At 42.0% G+C, this 18,581-nt stretch overlaps 1 protein-coding gene across 2 annotated transcripts in view; it reads left to right on the top strand.

Moving 5' to 3' along the window:
- lamb2 (laminin, beta 2 (laminin S)) overlaps positions 1–18,581 on the top strand; it is a 48,936-nt gene that overhangs the window by 12,820 nt on the left and 17,535 nt on the right. For both annotated transcript variants that reach the window (XM_037103756.1, XM_037103757.1), the window contains exons 4-16: positions 3,684–3,853; positions 4,049–4,184; positions 7,640–7,713; positions 7,865–8,053; positions 8,746–8,809; positions 13,448–13,650; positions 13,796–13,916; positions 14,175–14,363; positions 15,034–15,213; positions 15,465–15,577; positions 16,845–16,924; positions 17,742–17,877; positions 17,974–18,132. In XM_037103756.1, the coding sequence (XP_036959651.1) occupies positions 3,684–3,853; positions 4,049–4,184; positions 7,640–7,713; positions 7,865–8,053; positions 8,746–8,809; positions 13,448–13,650; positions 13,796–13,916; positions 14,175–14,363; positions 15,034–15,213; positions 15,465–15,577; positions 16,845–16,924; positions 17,742–17,877; positions 17,974–18,132 (1,814 nt within the window). The remainder of the gene's footprint in view (positions 1–3,683; positions 3,854–4,048; positions 4,185–7,639; positions 7,714–7,864; positions 8,054–8,745; positions 8,810–13,447; positions 13,651–13,795; positions 13,917–14,174; positions 14,364–15,033; positions 15,214–15,464; positions 15,578–16,844; positions 16,925–17,741; positions 17,878–17,973; positions 18,133–18,581) is intronic.

Here is an 18,581-nt window from a genome sequence, read left to right as displayed (position 1 = left end):
CCCTCCACACACACACACACACACACACACACACACACACACAGACCTTTGAGTGTGTGCCAGTATTTTCCAGAGCAGATCTCAAGTTGTGTGTGGATGTGTCTTACCTCTGCACAAAGGCTCTGTACTGCATCTCTCCTCTGTTTCTCTCCCCCATCATGTCATCCATCTGACCAGCTCTGTTTGTGTTCCTTCACACGTCCTCTTGCTCAGAGATAGATAAAGGATAAGGGAATGACTTCAGGTCTGTTTTATCACAGGCACGTATGTCAGCCGTTGTCTGCGCTGGTAATGATAAATATGAAGCAGCTCAGATTTTTACCTTACACTTAAGCAAATCCTCTAATAGTTGTCGTCTGTGTAGTCAACAAGCACATACTTGATGCTTGTATTCACTTGAACATTAGAACATTTGTACAAGATTATGTGCCCGTGTTGAATCCTCCGTTGCATAGATGCACATGCTGTACTGTGCGAGCCTGAGCTGAAGTCGTGTATTTGTGACTTACAGTGTGTTAACCTCATATCTGCTTGTTGCTCGCTTGGCTGGCACCAACCTGAGACTTGACCAGATGCCAGGCAAACACAGGTTTCCTCTAGAGTGAGTGTCAAGATTGTGTTTGTGTGTGTGTGTTTGTGTGTGTGCGTATGTGCGTGTGTGTGTGTGTGTGCGTGTGTGTGCGTGCGTGTGTGTGTGTGTGTGTGAGAGAGAGAGAGAAAGAGGGTGTCCATGTGAAATCCTCCTCTGCACTGTTCCCAGCAGGCTTCCTGTCTACAGCTGGCCTCATCGCAGTGTCAAGCTGTGATAGTGCACTGTCTTTGTCGGCCTTAATCAGTGAGTGTAGACCTGCAGAGAGCATCGAGGCACTGGCAGACACAGCAACCAGTCTCCCTGTATACCTGTCAGCATTACAAAGTGATGAAATCTCACTGTTGTACAGTGTGTGGGCAGCAGAGGCACCTAGTTATGGAGAAGGCTGACATGATGGCAGGCTCACATTGTTAAGATCTGTTCAGTAACAATGTATTATTATTTGAATCTACAAGTGAAGGATAATTGTCTTCAGTCACTCAGTGTGTGATTAAAGTAATAACAGCAGAGATGTAATTGACTGTGTCAGCTGAGATATTACTTCATTACTTCTTCACAGAAAGCTCAGCTTTGAAAAAAAAAAGTTTTCGTGGGGAACCGTCCCTGTATCCTGAGTTTAGCACCACCCAGGACGATTGTGATTGGTTTAAAGAAATATTAACAAGCTAGAGCATTTTCCCCCTGTACCACAATGATGATGGAAGCTGTCAGACCTTTCTCCTTTCCCTGATACTGTAGTTCTCTGGCTATACAAGACTAGTCTGTCGTCTTTCAGCTAGCTAATTTCTACAAGCAGCTGCTATCAAAGCTAGTTGGTTAGCTTGACAATTGCCATGCCAGCTGTTTTCCAAGATGTATGATTATTAATGTAATCAAATTAAGTAAAACATACTTTAACCGTACCCTCACTTTTTTAAAGCTCGGTAGCAATTATAAAAAAAAATGGCCAATTAGCATAGTTAGCCACTGATTATCTGGCCAAAGTTAGCGATGATGGCTCCAATCAGATTATTCTTTGCACTATGAAAAATGATCTATAAGATATGTAAATATTCTTGCAGAACACCTTGATCTGTCCTCTAAACCTCCTACCACCTGCTCAGGATTGAGGCACAAATAATATGCCAGTAGCAATGACTGCCGCAAGTACGCTCAAGGAAGGCGGGAAGCTGTGTGTAGCTCTCAGGTCTAAAAGTTTAAAGCTGTATGAAGCAGGGTGAACAGAGTAATCGCTAACTGTGCTAATTGTGGCTGCTATTAGCTAGTTAGCTCAGTCAGTAGTGCAGCCAGCGGTCAGAACTGTGAACTCAGAGCAGGCTGGCTGGTATACTACTGTAGATATTTCTCAACACAGTACATATACATCATGATATCAAAACTGTAACTGTATCCTAAAATTCCTACATGTTGTACCTTTAATCTAAAGCAGACGGAGCAGGAGAACACTGAGCGTCTTTGTATCTTCTGGGGAATGTGAATATAAACCCCGTCTCCAAATCTTGATGAACTGTGTAGGAGTGTTTTATTGAGCTTTTACATGTTCCTAAGTTAACTGTGTACATGTGGAGGGAGGATTAAAAACACCTGTTGTGGACAGGCTTTAGATTGACAGCAGGACCCCTGGGTCTTCACTCTCCTCATACCATGTTTGCTCATAGCAACACACTCGCACCACAGGTCCCAGTGGCATGTAGGAGGAGAGACTCACGTCAAAATCTCCAGTGGAATGTATGACGGCTGCTGCCGGTTGTCATGAAGGTTTATAAGGTTTATTTTAACTCCCACACATAGCGTGGTTATTCAGTCACACCAAGAGTCCGTTGATGTATCACAGAATGACACGTTATGTGTTCACTGCATGGTCCCAAGCTTCTCTGTTAGATCTGGAGTATTGAAACATGAGTAAATGATCTTGCATTCAGTTAAGTGATGCTATACTTCCAACTGGTGCTGGTCATAGTTGACCCCTGTATGACCTGCATTGGTTAGTGTCCAGATTTAGCCTGTAGCTGGGGCCTCTCGTCAGATTAGCTTGTTGGGACCCCTGCAGACAGCAGAGCCTGTTAACCTGTGGGCTTGCCTCGAGGTAATCCCCCTCCAACGGGATGTTTTCTCAACACTGGATCAGCTCTTGATCCATATGTAGCTGTCTAGTTGATGATCTTTGGAAAAAAATGTATAAGAGGAAGTTTGTTTGATTCACTGGCTTTGAAAATGTTTTGTTCGACTTCAGAAAAAGGAGATTTGTCACACAGGAGCACTGCCTCCCTCAGTTTTATTGAAGAATTTAGAAAAAAAACGATGTGGAGATAAGTGGTTTTCACTGGGCAGTATTGTTAGATCACATTGCTTTTAATTTCTAGGAGGCTGAAATGAAGTGGCTCATATTGTTTTCTTTAAATGCCCACTCTCTATAATCAGATACCTGCACATGATGTCAGAATCTGTAGGCAATGGACAGTGTTCTGTATCCATTTTTGGTTGGTTTGTATTCCAACAGTACTGAGCAGTCACGAAACAGTCTGTGGAGAACAAAGGAGGCCAAAATTAAATCCTGAAGCCCATCAAATGTTATCCAATGACAATATAGCTTTTTGTTAGCTTCATACAAATGTATCTGCATACATATGTAGATGAATATAAGAGTCATCTCTATACTACATATAATTCTCTTCTCTCATCTTAAGTTGCTTACCAGACTGCAAACAATGATAAACACACAGTAGAGGAAGTCAGTTGGCCTGCATATTCTTACCTGAATATCTGCAGGAAACACTGGCAAGTCGTGAAAAACTGGCTGTTCTACCAGGAGCTACGTGATCCTCATCAGACAATAGCTGATGGGTTTCCGGATTGTTAAATTGCCTAATTGTAAAAGTTCCGTTCTGGATAGGAGTTGGCTGCAGTGAGCTCACATAACACCATGTTGTAATGCTGTCTCTCTTTTAAGGACGGAAAGATGGGGGCTGATTTCATGTCGACTTAATTTTCCAACAGAAACTAGTGAATGGGTGCTCTATTAGAGAATGATGCCACACTTTACTGCCGTTTCCTGTTCATTGTAATTCATTTCCTGTTTCCCTCCTCCCAGTCCTGGCTGCCGCCGTTGGCCAGGAGCCTGACCACAGCCACGGCTGCGCCCATGGCAGCTGTTACCCAGCAACAGGGGATTTGCTGATTGGACGAGAGAAGAACCTGAAGGCCTCATCCACATGTGGGATGAGGAGAAAAGAGCCCTACTGCATTGTCAGTCATCTGCAGGTCAGTGTGTGTGTGTGTGTGTGCGTGTGCGTGTGCGCGTGTGTGTGTGTGTGTGTGTGTGATTGTGCTTGACCACATCTGTAATAAGAAGTAAAGTTCGAATTTGGTGCTTTCCATTCTATATTTGGTTCTGGGTGTCTCATTAACCCTGAAGTCATTCACCTCTGACTGTAACCTTTTCTTGTCCTGCTGCAGGATGAAAAGAAGTGTTTCGACTGCGACTCCAGACGGCCGTATGACCCTGTGTACAACACCATCAATCACCGGATAGAGAACGTCATCACTGCCTTCAAACCTCACCGCAAGAAGTCCTGGTGGCAGTCTGAGAATGGTGAGGAGACTTTGCGGTCACTTGTTCTGCTCATCAAAATAACTTAAAGAAATAGTTCTGATGAAAATTTAAATGACGACGGTTGAAGTAATAGCTCCTTGGTATGATCTGCAAAACCCATAAATAAATAAATAATCTGCAACACTTTCTCATAATGTATCCTTTATGAACAGATTACAGTGCATTCATTTCTTTGGACATACTGTGTTTGTCTGGTACAGACAATGTATGTTGCAGTGAAAGTGTCAAATCTTAAATGATAAATAATAATTAATATATTTTAACATAACTGCATATTTTGTTCAAGAAAGAAAATGCTCTGAAACCTGTCACTTAATTGTGCAATAAATAACAGTGCCAATTCTTATTTTACACCCTGATAGCCTGCTGGTTGACAGTGGGATTTCTTAAAATGTCAAAATGTTTTTCTAGTTTAATGGTTCTCTGAAACTTTCTCCAGAGATGGCAATAGATCAAAAAATAACACAATGTTATTGTCATTGCACTTAACAAGTAGAAGGAGTGGTTGGTCATAGGAGCATGACATAGGTGCAGGCCTGTCACAGAAAGAAAGTCATGCCTACACACACGCTCAATGCCAAGGAAGTTTAGTGACGACAGTGTGTCTTCATCAGGTCAAACATTTTGGCCAGATGAATGTCCAAATAGGATTTAACTGTTGTTTTATTAAACTTCTGTGGAGCAAGTGTGTAGGCGTTACCTTCTTTTCATTGCACAGAATGAATACCGGTGCATGAAATGTAGTTTGGCATTCAACTAGATAGCACAAACAATTGTGAACCTGCATACAGATAATAAGAACAAAATAGGATGCAAAATGGTTATGTCATGTACAGTAAAAACAAAAACTATCAGACATCAGAGCTGTATAGAAAATCTTCATATATATTTGAAATAAGTGTTGGTAGCTGAGATATAGAGCCTATGTACAGAATGTGTAATACAGTGTGATTTCAGCGTTCATTTTCATAGCTGCACATTTGAAATAATTTATTTTAATTGCATCAAAAGCATTCGATCAAAACAGGAAACTGCTCATGTTGTGTGCTGTCCCTGCCAACATTGGTTATGTGACAAACTTAAATGTTAAAGCTATTAATATTTGAGAGAAGAAGCTACCGATAGTGGGAAAGGAGGGAGAAATTGATGGGCTATGATAAGACTATGATAAGAACCTCAAAGTTAATAGAAACCACCAGCAGTTAGTAACTGGTAACCATAGAACATTGTAAAAACAGCATTAAGAAGTTTGCGCACAAACTCTCTCTCTCTCTCTCTCACACACACGCACACACACACACACACACACACACACACACACACACACACACTGTGGTAACCATCCTCTGACCAGCTACAGATGGGCTTAATAACAGAGCAGGCCCTGCTCTGGCATCTCAACAGAGAGAGAGAGAGAGGGGGCTGAGAGGAAGAGGAGGAAAGTAAAAGCTCTGATGGAAAGATGGAAGTGAAGGCACTGGCACTGTTCAGGACTGAGTGAAAGACAGTAGAGAGGGACAGGGCCAGGGAGAGGGACCAGTCTGAACTGAGGTATTTTCACACACAGTGACAATGAGCGACTGTAAACGGGGCTCAGTCAGACACAAGGCTCACTTCAGCTGTTTGTGGGCCATGTCACTGTAATGGAGTGCTGTTGATGACAGCACTGTGCAGCAGAAGCAGACCAAGAATAGAACAGAAAGAAACTGAAGACGATGAAGAAGGGGGACAGGAAGCAAAGTGACTATTTTTACCCCTGGTTGCTACTGCTTCTGCCATGGCATCTTTGTGGCATTTCCATGGTGTTGGTGGCACAGTGAGCCCATTTGATATGGGTTACAGTGGTTTGATTGTGTGCACTTATTTATTGAAGACAGACATTTCATGGGGATACATGCAAGCATACAGGCTGGCATTATAAGGCATTGAAAGTGAGTGCCAGCTAAACAGGTGCCTCCTGCTTTACATTACATTACAGTTTAGGATGCATGATTGGCCTGAAAAAACTTCTCTATCAGCAGGGTTCATTTACTCTTCTAACTCACTCTCTCTCTCTCTCTCTCTCTCTCTCTCTCTCTCTCTTTTCCTCTGCTACAGCTGTGTCACACCCTTCCTCCTCTTTCTTTTCCTCCTTGTTCCTTCCTGTGCCTTGTCAGCTGTTGATTTGTGGTTGATTGTGGAAGTGTTAGCTATTTGTTGTTCTAGTTTGACCGACCCACTCACTAACATACATAACTACGGACGATGCTTCTCCACATAATCCCACTACACAAAAATTAAACACAAATATCCCTGGTGCCCGCCCGTGCAACTGCCCATTCGATCATGAGCAGGGCTCGCCTGTCAGGTCCACTTTATAGCAATCACAATGAATTAAATCCAAACCTGATCAGAGAAAGTGAACTCTCAAACACACAGCAGGGTGATAAGCATGACCTAAAATGACACAGACCGTCTTTAGGGAAGTTTAGTATAGATTTAGTAAGTTAAACCAGAGTGTTTCAGACAGAGAACACAGAGCTGCAGCACATAACAGTATGAGAAAACTGATCTTTTTTGAGCACTGTGTGTAAAACTATTCTTGTAGTAACACAAAATAAAATAATGAACCTAAACATGAGCACTGTACGTTCTATTAATAGGTCAATCAGCCATAAAGCTAGCATGGGATACCATCTACTGCATTTCTCCTTTGCTTCGTAATACTCCCCAACTCTGGCGGGCTTTTACTAACATGCCTCAGGACAGTACTGTGAGACGCACTCATCACACTGTCATTACCTGTGGGTCATAAATGTTAATAAGGTGATTCCCCAGGATACATGGATGTGTGTGGGCACATGTGTTTTTGCAAAACATGTAACTGAGATGACATCAAAACCAAATTCTCTCTTCTTTTTGTGGTTTGTCTTCAAATCACCAGTTTAAATATACGGTGTTATACAAAATTCATGTGGTGCATCAGTATGCAGGAATGGGAGATTCCTTTGGCTTTGTACTCTGTGTGTAATACAAGAACACAGAGAGAAGAACAAGAGTGAAATTGGTCCTCGGAGTAACTTCGCCCTCAGAACATTTGGTGCTCTACAACTCAGGAAGTATGTGGGCTTTTCCGACATGCTCTCTAAATTTCTCCTGCCAAGACTGAATGCCTTTTCCTGTCAAGATGTCTTACCTCAAGCCAACAGCACAGTTGGTACTCCACTTACTGCAGCTCGCCATTATTCTCTGTCATCCATCTGTCAGAAATTGATGACAGAGATGGAAAGCATGGAGTGTAAGCGGTTTGTGAATTAATGATACAATCTAAGTGACATTTATTATAAGTAAAATGTTGACTTTATATAAACTAAACATCTGTGTGTGTGTGTGTGTGTGTGTGTGTGTGTGTGTGTGTGTGTGTGTGTGTGTGTGTGTGTGTGTGTCTCTCTCAGGAAAGTCGGATGTCTTTATCCAGCTGGATCTGGAAGCAGAGTTTCATTTTACTCACCTAATTATGACCTTCAAGGTAGGATAGAGGTTCTTGTCATCAGCTCATTAACCTGTACTGAGTTGTAGCCGTAATAACTAACTGATTTTGTAGTTTTTTTGTATTTTTTGTATTTTTTTTTTTTTTAAAACCTCAAAGAGTTTTTGTCTGAGACTTTCATCTTTTGCAGACTTTCCGTCCGGCAGCCATGCTGATTGAGCGGTCAGCAGATTTTGGTCGTACCTGGCAGGTTTACCGTTACTTTTCCCACGACTGCGCGACAACCTTCCGCGGAGTGTCCCAGGGTCCTTTGCGTAACATTAATGATGTCATCTGTGAGTCACGCTACTCTGACATTGAGCCGTCAACGGAGGGAGAGGTGAGTGAAGTTACCCCAAATGGGGTCAAGGTCACAAAAGCTTATTGTACTTCAGCAAAAAAGATATCGCGTTATTTCAGAATAAATAAACACGTTATATTTTTTGTTGGCTGTGGCCCCACAAATACTGTACAGGTACAGCCTGACCCAGCCTGAAACACACTTATTTGTTTTGTTGAGAATTTGATGAAAACGATCAAAACCACTCTTCCTGTCTTTGCTCTCTTGGTAGATAGCCTTTATGTAGATAACATAAATACAAGAAGCAGATGGAAACATTTAGCCTGATTCTGTCCAAACCAGATTCTTCTTGTTTTGTTTGTTTTAGCTGTTGTGAATCAATTACACAATTGCTATATATATTCATAAATACTCAAAGTCAGAGCGGTTGGTTTGCTGATTTTTTAAAACTTTGGACATTTAAGCTTCTGTAGTCAGTCGTTATTCCAGTGACATTTCAATTTCCAGGTCCAGCATTTGAAAGCTAAAAAACACAGAGGACAAGAAACACAGTACATGTCCAAAGAATCACTAAGAACTTTAGTGCATACACTAAATACTGCTCAGGCATGCAGACCACTAAGTGTACAGTCTGATTCACACTCAGGCTGCATACTAACTCAATCATTATTCCAAGTCTCAGATAGTTCAAATATTAAATGTGTTTGTATAATATGTGTGTCCTGGCCTAGGTTATCTACAGAGTGTTGGATCCATCCATCAGGATTATGGATCCGTACAGCCCGAACATCCAGAGTAGGTCACACTCGTATTTTGAACCGCACAATGATGATCTATATAACGCTGCAGGGTTATGCAACATACCAAGTTCATGTTAGACAAGCATGAATATCTTGTTTATGAAGGCCATGCTGGTGTGCCAATGCTGCTGTGCAGGTGGAAGGCTCTTTGATATCAGGAATTAGCATGTAAATCCTTGATGTGTATTTCACACGTGTACTTATTTGGTGGTCACCTAAAAAGAAAGATTGTATTTGTTTCCATCCAGTGACAGACCTCCCTACATCATCAAGATTGTTTCTGCTTTCGATTCACTGACGAAACATCTGTGTCTCCTTGTGTTACTCTGTGTCGTGACTCAAATCGAGCAATGTACCTGGTGGATTACAGGGCTTCCCGTTCCTGTGAGTTCTGACTAATATCTCATTTCCGTCACCACGTCTGAATCCATGAATCCGAGGCAGCTAACACTAGCTAGAACCCCCCTTTTTCTATGATGCGAGATGTCACCCATGTCACAATTTCTGTTGCGGGCGCTTCTAATGACTTAGCAGGGGCTGAAATCACAAAAACAAAATGTCTGTTGGGAATCACTGCTAATACTAATGCTAGCCGTCTAGGCTGACTAACTAGCCTCCACGTGTCCAGGTGGGTCACATAGTTAGCAGCCCAGTGGGCCCTTCAAAGGGTAAAGGGTCAGACATCTTTAAACAGACAGACCCACACCCAAAAAAAAGAAAAGAACGTCTTGTATCAACATGTGTAGGCTTTATAGGCGTTCTTTGGTCAGAAGTGCAATACATAAGTTGATATAAATACTGTATGTTCTATCAGAAAAAAACAGTACCTGCATTATAATGGTCTATTTCTATAATTTTCCTTTGCAAGCTATCGTCACACTGGTCCAGTAAATCAAGCTCCAGTCGATACAATTAGCTCTTTTTACCCAGCTGTAACACATTACAGGCTGTAACAGCTCATCTCCCCGGGGTGTGAAACATGGCCCTGCTGTGTGGAAGACATGAGAGATGTGAAAAGCAGCTGTTCTTCTCCCACACAGCCTCACTGTCCGAGCCCTCCTGTTTAGACTGGCAGGACATGAGAGCATTTCCCAGAAACCCGAGCGCGGTTTCCAATGCAGGAGCCGAGGTTGTCTTGTTCTCTTGTCAATCTCACTAGAACTGACCCACGTGAAGACCCCTGACCCCCTCACAGCTGAACTATCCATATTTACTGTCTGCTGTTGACAAGACAATGAATCAACATCCAAAACATTTAATAAAGTTTAGCGAGGCATTTAACTAGTTGAGTAGGGATTAGTATCATTCACTACCGCAGAGAAAGCGTGTCAGTGAGGCTCAGCTGGGAACAAATAGTCCTAAAGAATAATTTTTCTGTCTGAATGTGCTCTCTTGATTCTCTGTGCTGGAACAAACTAGGAAGTTGTTACATTCTTACTCCCAGCAGCTGGGTGTTTTGAATTAAAGATGCAAATTTTAGTTGACAACATAATAAAAATCATCTGACTGTGAAGTTAGAATAGTCAGCTATCCCCAGCTGGTTCTGGTCTAACACTCCACCAGTCTGGCCAGCTGCACTGGTAACCGAGCTGGGTTATTATGAGGATCCCACTTAGGTTGTTTGTTTTGATGGTGTGATCATGTTTTCGTCTCAGATTAGCAAAAAAAATTTGGAACTTCATCTTGTACACAAAGAAGTCCGATTAAACTGAAAAAAAAAAGTAAAAGTAGTAGAGGGTAAAGCAGCCCCGTCTCTCTGAATTAGGAAGTGCTAGAATACTAAAACACCAAACTAGGATGGTGAACATGCCAAACACTATACCAGCTAAACCTCAGCATGTAGCTCAAAGCATCGCTGTGCCTACATAAAATACAGTCTGACAGAGCAGATAACGTAACTGATTACTCTTTATATTTTATTTTATTTTTATTTTTTGATGCCTGCTTTTAGCTTTCAGGAAATGTATTTATTGATTACAACCCAGCAGAAAAAAAGTTGATGTCGAATTTCTATTTTTATACACTGTAAAAAAGATTGGGTCACAATGTCTTTCCTCTCGCCGCTCTCAAGTTCAGCCATTGGGTTCCTGAAAGCTGTTGCAGTTGCTGCCGGCTGAGATGTAGGACTGTTTTAATAGTCTGCTGTTACAGCAGGGGGGGAAACAGACAGCGTCTCAGTGCAGTGGAACTGAAGAGATTAGCTCTTGTCTGTCAGAGAGGGATTCTATTACTGCAGATAAAGTCAGCGGGGTACAGTCACAGTTTGGAAAATGAAGCCTATGAAACATTTCATCCATCTTACCGTAACGCTGCTGCTCCGACTCCAGCAGGATTTAAAATGACAGGTCACTCAAGAAGCTTAACGTTTTTAAATGCCAGTCATGACCAAATTATTTCCTTTTTTGGGGGAGAAGAAGAGTTTGACGAGGACCCAATGCAGGCTGCAGCTACTCTGATGCAAATATTCACAATACTAATAATTGTAATCATCAGGCTGATCATATAGTAAGCTGCCTTATTCACTAATCTAATTTTAGAAGAAGAGTCTTTTTTTTTATTTCTACTTCAAACCAGTGTTTTAAAAACAGTATTATTGGTTGTAATTTGTATTCTGCCTGTGGCTTACTCTAAGAGTTAATCCTAGTAGTGTTGGCATATTTCCTCTGCTCCTTGCATGGGAAAGTAGGCACATGGGAAGCACAACAGTGTAGTTTATGACACAGAAGAGAAAGGTGTGTGCCCCCGTGAAAATGTGTGGGAAGTTTGTTGGTATGCCTCCGTGTTTTGGCACAGCTGCATTAGTTCATCTGTGTGTTGATGACTAGCAACGAACAGCTGGACTGTGAAAGCCAAGGGGGTTCTGACCGTGGCTACTCCGGCAGATTGACAGGACGAAAAGATAGACAAATCTCCCTGGTGAGGCGTTATCTATCTCCTTCTCAGGAATTGTCTCCCTGTGAGGATAGTTTGAGAGGCAGGATGTTGGAAGACTCATTCCAACACCACATTCCATTATTGTCCACCACTTTTGGACTTTCCCTTTAGTGGGAGTGTTCCTGAAACTCACAAATGGCATCTCGCTTGATATATGGAGAGACTGTCAAGTTCATTCAGACAGCTACGCCAAGGAACTGACTATTTATAGCAGGTGGTGCTACAGTAACATTTGGCTGTGAATGTTCTGCAGTGAGCTTTCTAATGATTCAACCAGCCGTAAGGATCTTTCTGGAGAACTTTAACAACTGCATACATAAACACCTTCAGTGAATACCAACATCAAAAATTAGGCACATAAGGAGGAGGTTGGGGTGGTGGAGGGAGCCGCAGCAACAAACGCTGTTTCCATGAGGGTGTAAGCAGAGCAACAAAGCAGGGTCCAATTTTATTGGCTGCGCTGCACACCTACATCTGAACCATTGGATGTAACAAATCAGCTGATAGCAACAAGTGAGCCAGTGATTTTGAAACATGAATTAAATTGCTGATGCCAATCAGGTGATGCAAGCACAACTTCAGTTCTCTGCCTGAACTATTAATATTCTGCCTCTGAGTGGGCTGACAAAAGTTCTTTTCAGATTTAGACAGAGAAGGTTGTGCAATCAAGCATTTCCTATCCAAGGTTTCCAATCGTTGGCACAATGAAAGGTCTTAGTTTTCAGACTTTGTTTGAGGGTTTTTATTGACAATTCTAGTGGTGTGACTCTTGAGATGGCAACGAAGGTTGGTCAGTCTGTTATCTGGTTGGTCGGTGAGTAGCTCAGTAACTATGGATTGGAAGGTTTACCACGGAACCATAAACCTGGCTTGGAGAATGTCTCCTAACTTTTGGTTATCCCATAACTTTTCATCCAGGATCACCAGCAAGTAAAAAAAATACTTTTCCCATTACAGGGGCCTCATTTATAAAACAGAATTTGGATCAAGTTTGGTTATCCATATGACTCTTCATTAATGATCTTATCTATGAGCAAAGTCTGGACCTAACAAAAGTGATTTTCCTGCTGGTTATGCATCTGTGTCCAAGCCCGTGGCGAACTGCACATAAGCTTTTTTGAGCAGTGTGCCCTGGTGCTGACAAACCTCCCTCTTGGATGTTCCTGGTGGTAGATAAAACATGAGTAGGTGCCCGCTAGGGTGCCCTTCCTGTGGACAAAACGTGGTGAAGACCACTCTCTTCACTCTAAATCTATCATAACTTCCCTGCCAATCAAACATCCTGACACCGTTACATTTCCCATCAGTTTCAGTTGTATTGCTTTTAGTGAAAGTAAGCAAATCTAAGATGTTTATTGTGGAAGACATTACACCTGCTACTCAATGGAACCTCAGGTAGCCCCAAAACTCTGAGGACTAACTAATCCTCAGATCATCTCGCTGTTCACACGTCATGCTTTGCCACACACACATATTTCTCTCATGCTCCACTGGCCTTGACTCCTCTTGCTGGGGCAACAGGACCTTGGTGCAGTGTGTATGTATGGCAGTGTGTATGTTTGTTTGTATTTCAAACCCATTTTTTTCTTTTACATCACCAACATTCTGAGACTACTGGTCCTATTATAACAGAAAACTTCAACTGAACTACTCATTCTGAATATAAACCTGCATTCTGTTCCTCTCCCCCCACCCACAGACCAGCTGAAGATCACCAATTTGAGAGTGAACTTCACCAAGCTTCACACTCTAGGAGACAACTTGCTGGACCCCAGAGCTGAAATCAAAGAAAAGTATTACTATGCCATATATGAGCTTGTCGTACGTGGAAACTGCTTTTGCTACGGCCACGCCTCGGAGTGCGCCCCCATCGATGGCATCAGGGATGATATAGAAGGAATGGTGAGTGATGAGGCTTCAGTTACAGGACAGGCTGCCACTGAAGTAGCAGTTTTCCCCTCCTGTAATTTACTCTCATCATTTCAAAGCTTGTGGTTTTCCACATTATATAGATTGCGTTAACTCCTGGACTGATCTCCTTTTTAAGGTTCACGGCAGGTGTGTGTGTAACCATAACACCAATGGTCTGAACTGTGAGCAATGTGATGACTTTTACAACGACCTGCCCTGGAGACCAGCTGAGGGACGAAACACCAACGCCTGCAAGAGTGAGTACAGAGGAGGAAGATGAGGGGAAATTAAATTCAATGTGAAAACATCACAGAATATAGAAGCCAATAGAAACTGCCACTCAATTACTTGTCATCAGGCTTTCACTGATTATCAGTCTGGGGTATTTCCAGCTCTAGAAATACAACCTGGGCTGCATCTGTCTGTGGATCGTAAACAGCCAGTGGAAGTGAAATATCAGAATGACAATGGAAACATGAACAAATAAGTTTGAAACAAATGTCTTTTTTTCCTAGAGTGTAACTGCAATAGCCACTCAAGTGTGTGTCATTTCGACATGGCGGTGTATCTGGCCACTGGAAACAGCAGCGGAGGAGTGTGTGACGACTGTCAGCACAACACTATGGGACGCAACTGTGAAATGTGCAAACCTTTCTATTATAAAGACCCTTTTAAGGATATCAGGGACCCACGAGTCTGCATAGGTGAGTGTGTGTTTGTTTTCCCCATCAGGGAAAAAAAGTACTCCTTGAGGTTATACGGACCACAACAGGAAGTTTTTGCAGTTTGGCCACTTTCTTCATCCACTTTCTCTGGCTCATTATTCCTTCAAATCTGAGCACCGAGACATGATAGTACACATATTATTCAGTGTGACTTATACTTTCTTTTTATAAATAATAAACAAGATGCTCCTTATAGCTATGGATTGTTTGGGTAAATGTGCATGTTTATTCGCTTTCTAGCGCAGAGTTAGCTGAGACAATTTGCACCTACATCTGTAAAATTGAAGCTAAAGCCTAGTTAGGCCTAGTGTAGCATTAACGCTGGAAAATAGGGGGCTATGAGGTTCACGCACTTGTATGGATTAAAAAAATGTGTTTTGTTTTGTTGTTATACATGTATCAAAAAGCTGGATATTGCTCACACCAATACAAAGGTATATAATAATCTGTATGGTTGTGTGAGCATACTGTTTGTGGTGTGTGTTCCAAAAACTAGTATGCGGGTGTGAGCATTTTATTAATATATTTATGTATTCTATCAGGACCGTCACATTGTAACACACAAAACACCAACCTGTAATATGCAAAGATATGCATCAAGTTTACCTTCTATGCATTAAAATTCTAACTGCACCTGTCTGTACTGTAGCTTGTGACTGTGACCCAGATGGGTCCCAGAATGGGGGGATGTGCGACAGCCACACGGACCCTTCTCTCGGCATGGTTGGAGGTCAGTGCCGTTGCAAGGCCAATGTGGAGAGTCCGCGCTGCGACAAGTGTAGGAGCGGCTTCTTCGGCCTGAGTGCTGACAACCCCCAGGGCTGCCAACGTGAGTACAGCTTCTATTATCACTCAAACAAACACAACTGTTTTGATGACCCAAACAGATTTTAAAGCCTACTACTAGGCTTTGTAATGATTGATCTGTTTGTCAGGGTCACATCGAAATTGATTTTAGAAATTGCTTAAACAACATTTATTTATTTATCTCTTTAAAACCCTGATTTTTCCTGTGCTGTATTAACTATTTAACTGTCTGTTGGAAACCTGACCGATTTTGCCCTCGCCCTGTTCCACCAGCTTGCCGTTGTGACCATAGAGGAACAGTGTCAGGAAGCTCTCAGTGCGACCCGGTCAGTGGAGACTGCTTCTGCAAGCGTCTTGTCACTGGACGCAGCTGTGACCAGTGTTTGGTAAGACAGTGCAGAAAAAAACCTGTTGCCTTTCTTTCTCTATCTCTCTCTCCTTGCCACTGACTCTCAACAAACAACAAGGCAGCCCTATTGGTGGTAAAATGACAGTGAACAAAAAACCTGTTCCTGATGACCCATAGAAATTTTTCTGTTACTTTATTGTCTGACGTTTGAAACTAAACACAATTCAATTACATTTGAATGTAAGATTAATATTGCATTGCCTACATATCAATTAATGGTCCACATCAATTATTTCTTCCCTTTTCCTTATTTTCTCTTTGCTTCCATGTTACTGCTCCTATTCTTCACCCTGTTTTTCATATTTTCCTCCCACCCTTTCTGCTCAGCAGCCCAGGATGCTAGCTGATGATCAGCTTCCTGTTATAATTCAACCTCTTGTCCCAAACCTACTCAGCCAGGAATAGTGTAGGCAGGAATGTGAGCTCCTGCCTGGGCCCTGTGTCTAAATTTAACTGGGGGATTTGAGGCTTGTCCGGTTGGTGTGGTTTACAGCGGGCCTAAAATGGTCAATATCTGGACCTGGTCCTAAAGTGGATCCTGTCTTCTGATGAACCTAGTGTGATGTCAACAGTCGACCGAAACAGTACCTCACTGTGGTAAAAGTGTATTTAACAATGAAATTGTTAGATAAAAGCAGAGATACCAGTTTAAGTGTGCACTTCAAAGAAGAGAAGAAGGTATTGTCATTACTGTCTTACAGTTTATTTTGTTCACATCCAGGAACAGACCACTGTCACTGTACTGTAGGGATGGAAGTTTTGTCCACAAACTGGAACCGGATTAATGCAAACGGAGTATAAAGTGACCGTATTCTTATATAATACTACGGGAGAAGCCACAAATGTTTTGCAAAGTACAAAAACATCAGCAAAACCATACTCAAGATAAAAAAAATTAAATTGCTGACTGCAAAAAAATCCATTATTCTCACTGTCAAGTCAGCTCTTTTTAAAGACAAGAGCAAATCAAACTGTCAACTGAGGGAAAACTGGCAGTAATGATGTGCCCCAAAGCTATGAATGTTGTTTTATTGGATTAGAGAGTTAGATAGATAGTGAGAGTATGACTCACACTCATGTATAACAGTGGAAGTTCCCTCTCACACTATAATAGCATGGAGAGTGATGCATCATGTCTGTCTGGAGCTAACTGTTCCAGACAGACAACTGTTAAGTGGTTGCTCTGCCCTTTTGTGTTTCTGCCTGTCACTCACACTACCCTGTCTGTCCTTCTGTGTTTCTAGCCAGAACACTGGGCTCTGAGCCACGACCTGAACGGCTGCCGAGGCTGCGAGTGTGATATCGGAGGAGCCCTAGACAACCAGTGAGTGACGCTGTAGCTTTAGTCTTGATTCACAGGTCACAAATCATGTACAAGGCTGTTACAAATTGAATAAAAACTTGCATGGAGGCCCCTTTCAGATGTTTTTGTCTTACGTATTGACACTCACAAATTAAGTACGACCCCTAAAATAGCAAATGCAGCTTTGCGTGCTATTGTGGATTTATTGGCCTCCACCTGTACCCTGGGAGCAGTAATTTGTTACATCTCATCATTGTAATTATTGAATGGAGTAATGTCTGTTCTGTGAGAGGTGACATCCTCTATTCAAACATCAAACGGCAAGGCAGTCCTTAGATAGACTGCATTTGTTTTTTGCTATTATTAGCCATGCTAGCTAAGTGGTTGTGACCATGTGGTTGACTTTTGTTGTTGTGATTGAAATTTCTCAGCAACTGTTGCAATGAAATTCGGTGCATGTTCCCCTTAAGAAGAATTCTGTTTACGTTGGTGATCTCCTCAGAAGCTCAAAATTCTGCTTTGGTTTATGGGTTTAGTGCTAATTATCTAATTTAAGTTATGCTAACCTGCTGAACTGAGATGGTAATTGTGGTAAACACACCTGCAAAACTTCAGCATGTTAGCATAGTCATTCTTAGCATGTTAGCGTTGCGGCTTACAGAGCAGCTGGTATGGCAGCAGACTCTTGTTGTTAGCTTGTCTTGTTTTAAAGCACTCATGATTTTAGTGAGGATTTTTTTTTTTATTTATAAGGATTAACTGTAAAAATGGATGGAAACAAGGCTAAGCAGGCAACAATGACAGCAAAATAACACAGCTGTTTATGTCATTTTTGTAGCTGCTCCATGGAGAGTGGTCAGTGTCGCTGCCGCAGTCATATGACAGGACGCCAGTGTACACAGGTGGAGTCTGGATATTTCTTCATTGCGCTTGATCATTTCCTCTATGAGGCTGAGCTGGCCAAAATGGGGCAGGTAAGCACACTATTCTTTATCTGGAAGCACTTGTATTGGAGTGATTCTGTATGTAAACATATTTCAAGTGATATCTGATTACATCTATGTTCTCAGGGCTCCATGTTGGAGACGAGGGAGCACCAGCCAGGTCGCCCCGCCACATGGACGGGCATTGGGTTTGCTCGAGTACCTGAGGGTGGCACCCTGGAGTTCCGCATCACTAACATCCCCTATTCTATGGAATATGACCTGCTTATCCGTTATGAGTCACAGGTCTGTGTTTGTGTGTGTGTGTGTGTGTGTGTGTGTGTGTGTGTGTGTGTGTGTGTGATCATGTGCCTTTATCATCACTGACTCGTCAGATTATATCGAAGCACTTAAAGAAATAGTTATCCATTTTAATTATGCTTATCCTGTCCCTTATCCGCCAGGAGTTAAAAGATAAGATGGATACCAAACTTTTGAATTTTTATTTTAAATGATAGTGAAGTGACCTCACACTAATAAAACCACACATTTTTACACTTTGGCTTTTTTTATATATAGTCTGACAAAATATAACAGATTGATTAGTGATTTAGAAGTGCTGGTAGACAGAATCTCATATATTTGGAGGGAGCCAGGCTAGCTGTTTCTCTCTGTTTCTAAACATAATTCTAAACTGAGCCAGTCATCTCCTGAATCCAGCTTCATATTTGATGGACAATAATGAGACTGCTATT

Source organism: Acanthopagrus latus, chromosome 7, assembly GCF_904848185.1.
Source record: "Acanthopagrus latus isolate v.2019 chromosome 7, fAcaLat1.1, whole genome shotgun sequence".
NCBI classification, from domain to species: Eukaryota; Metazoa; Chordata; class Actinopteri; order Spariformes; family Sparidae; genus Acanthopagrus; species Acanthopagrus latus.
This window is presented reverse-complemented; position numbering and strand designations above follow the sequence as displayed.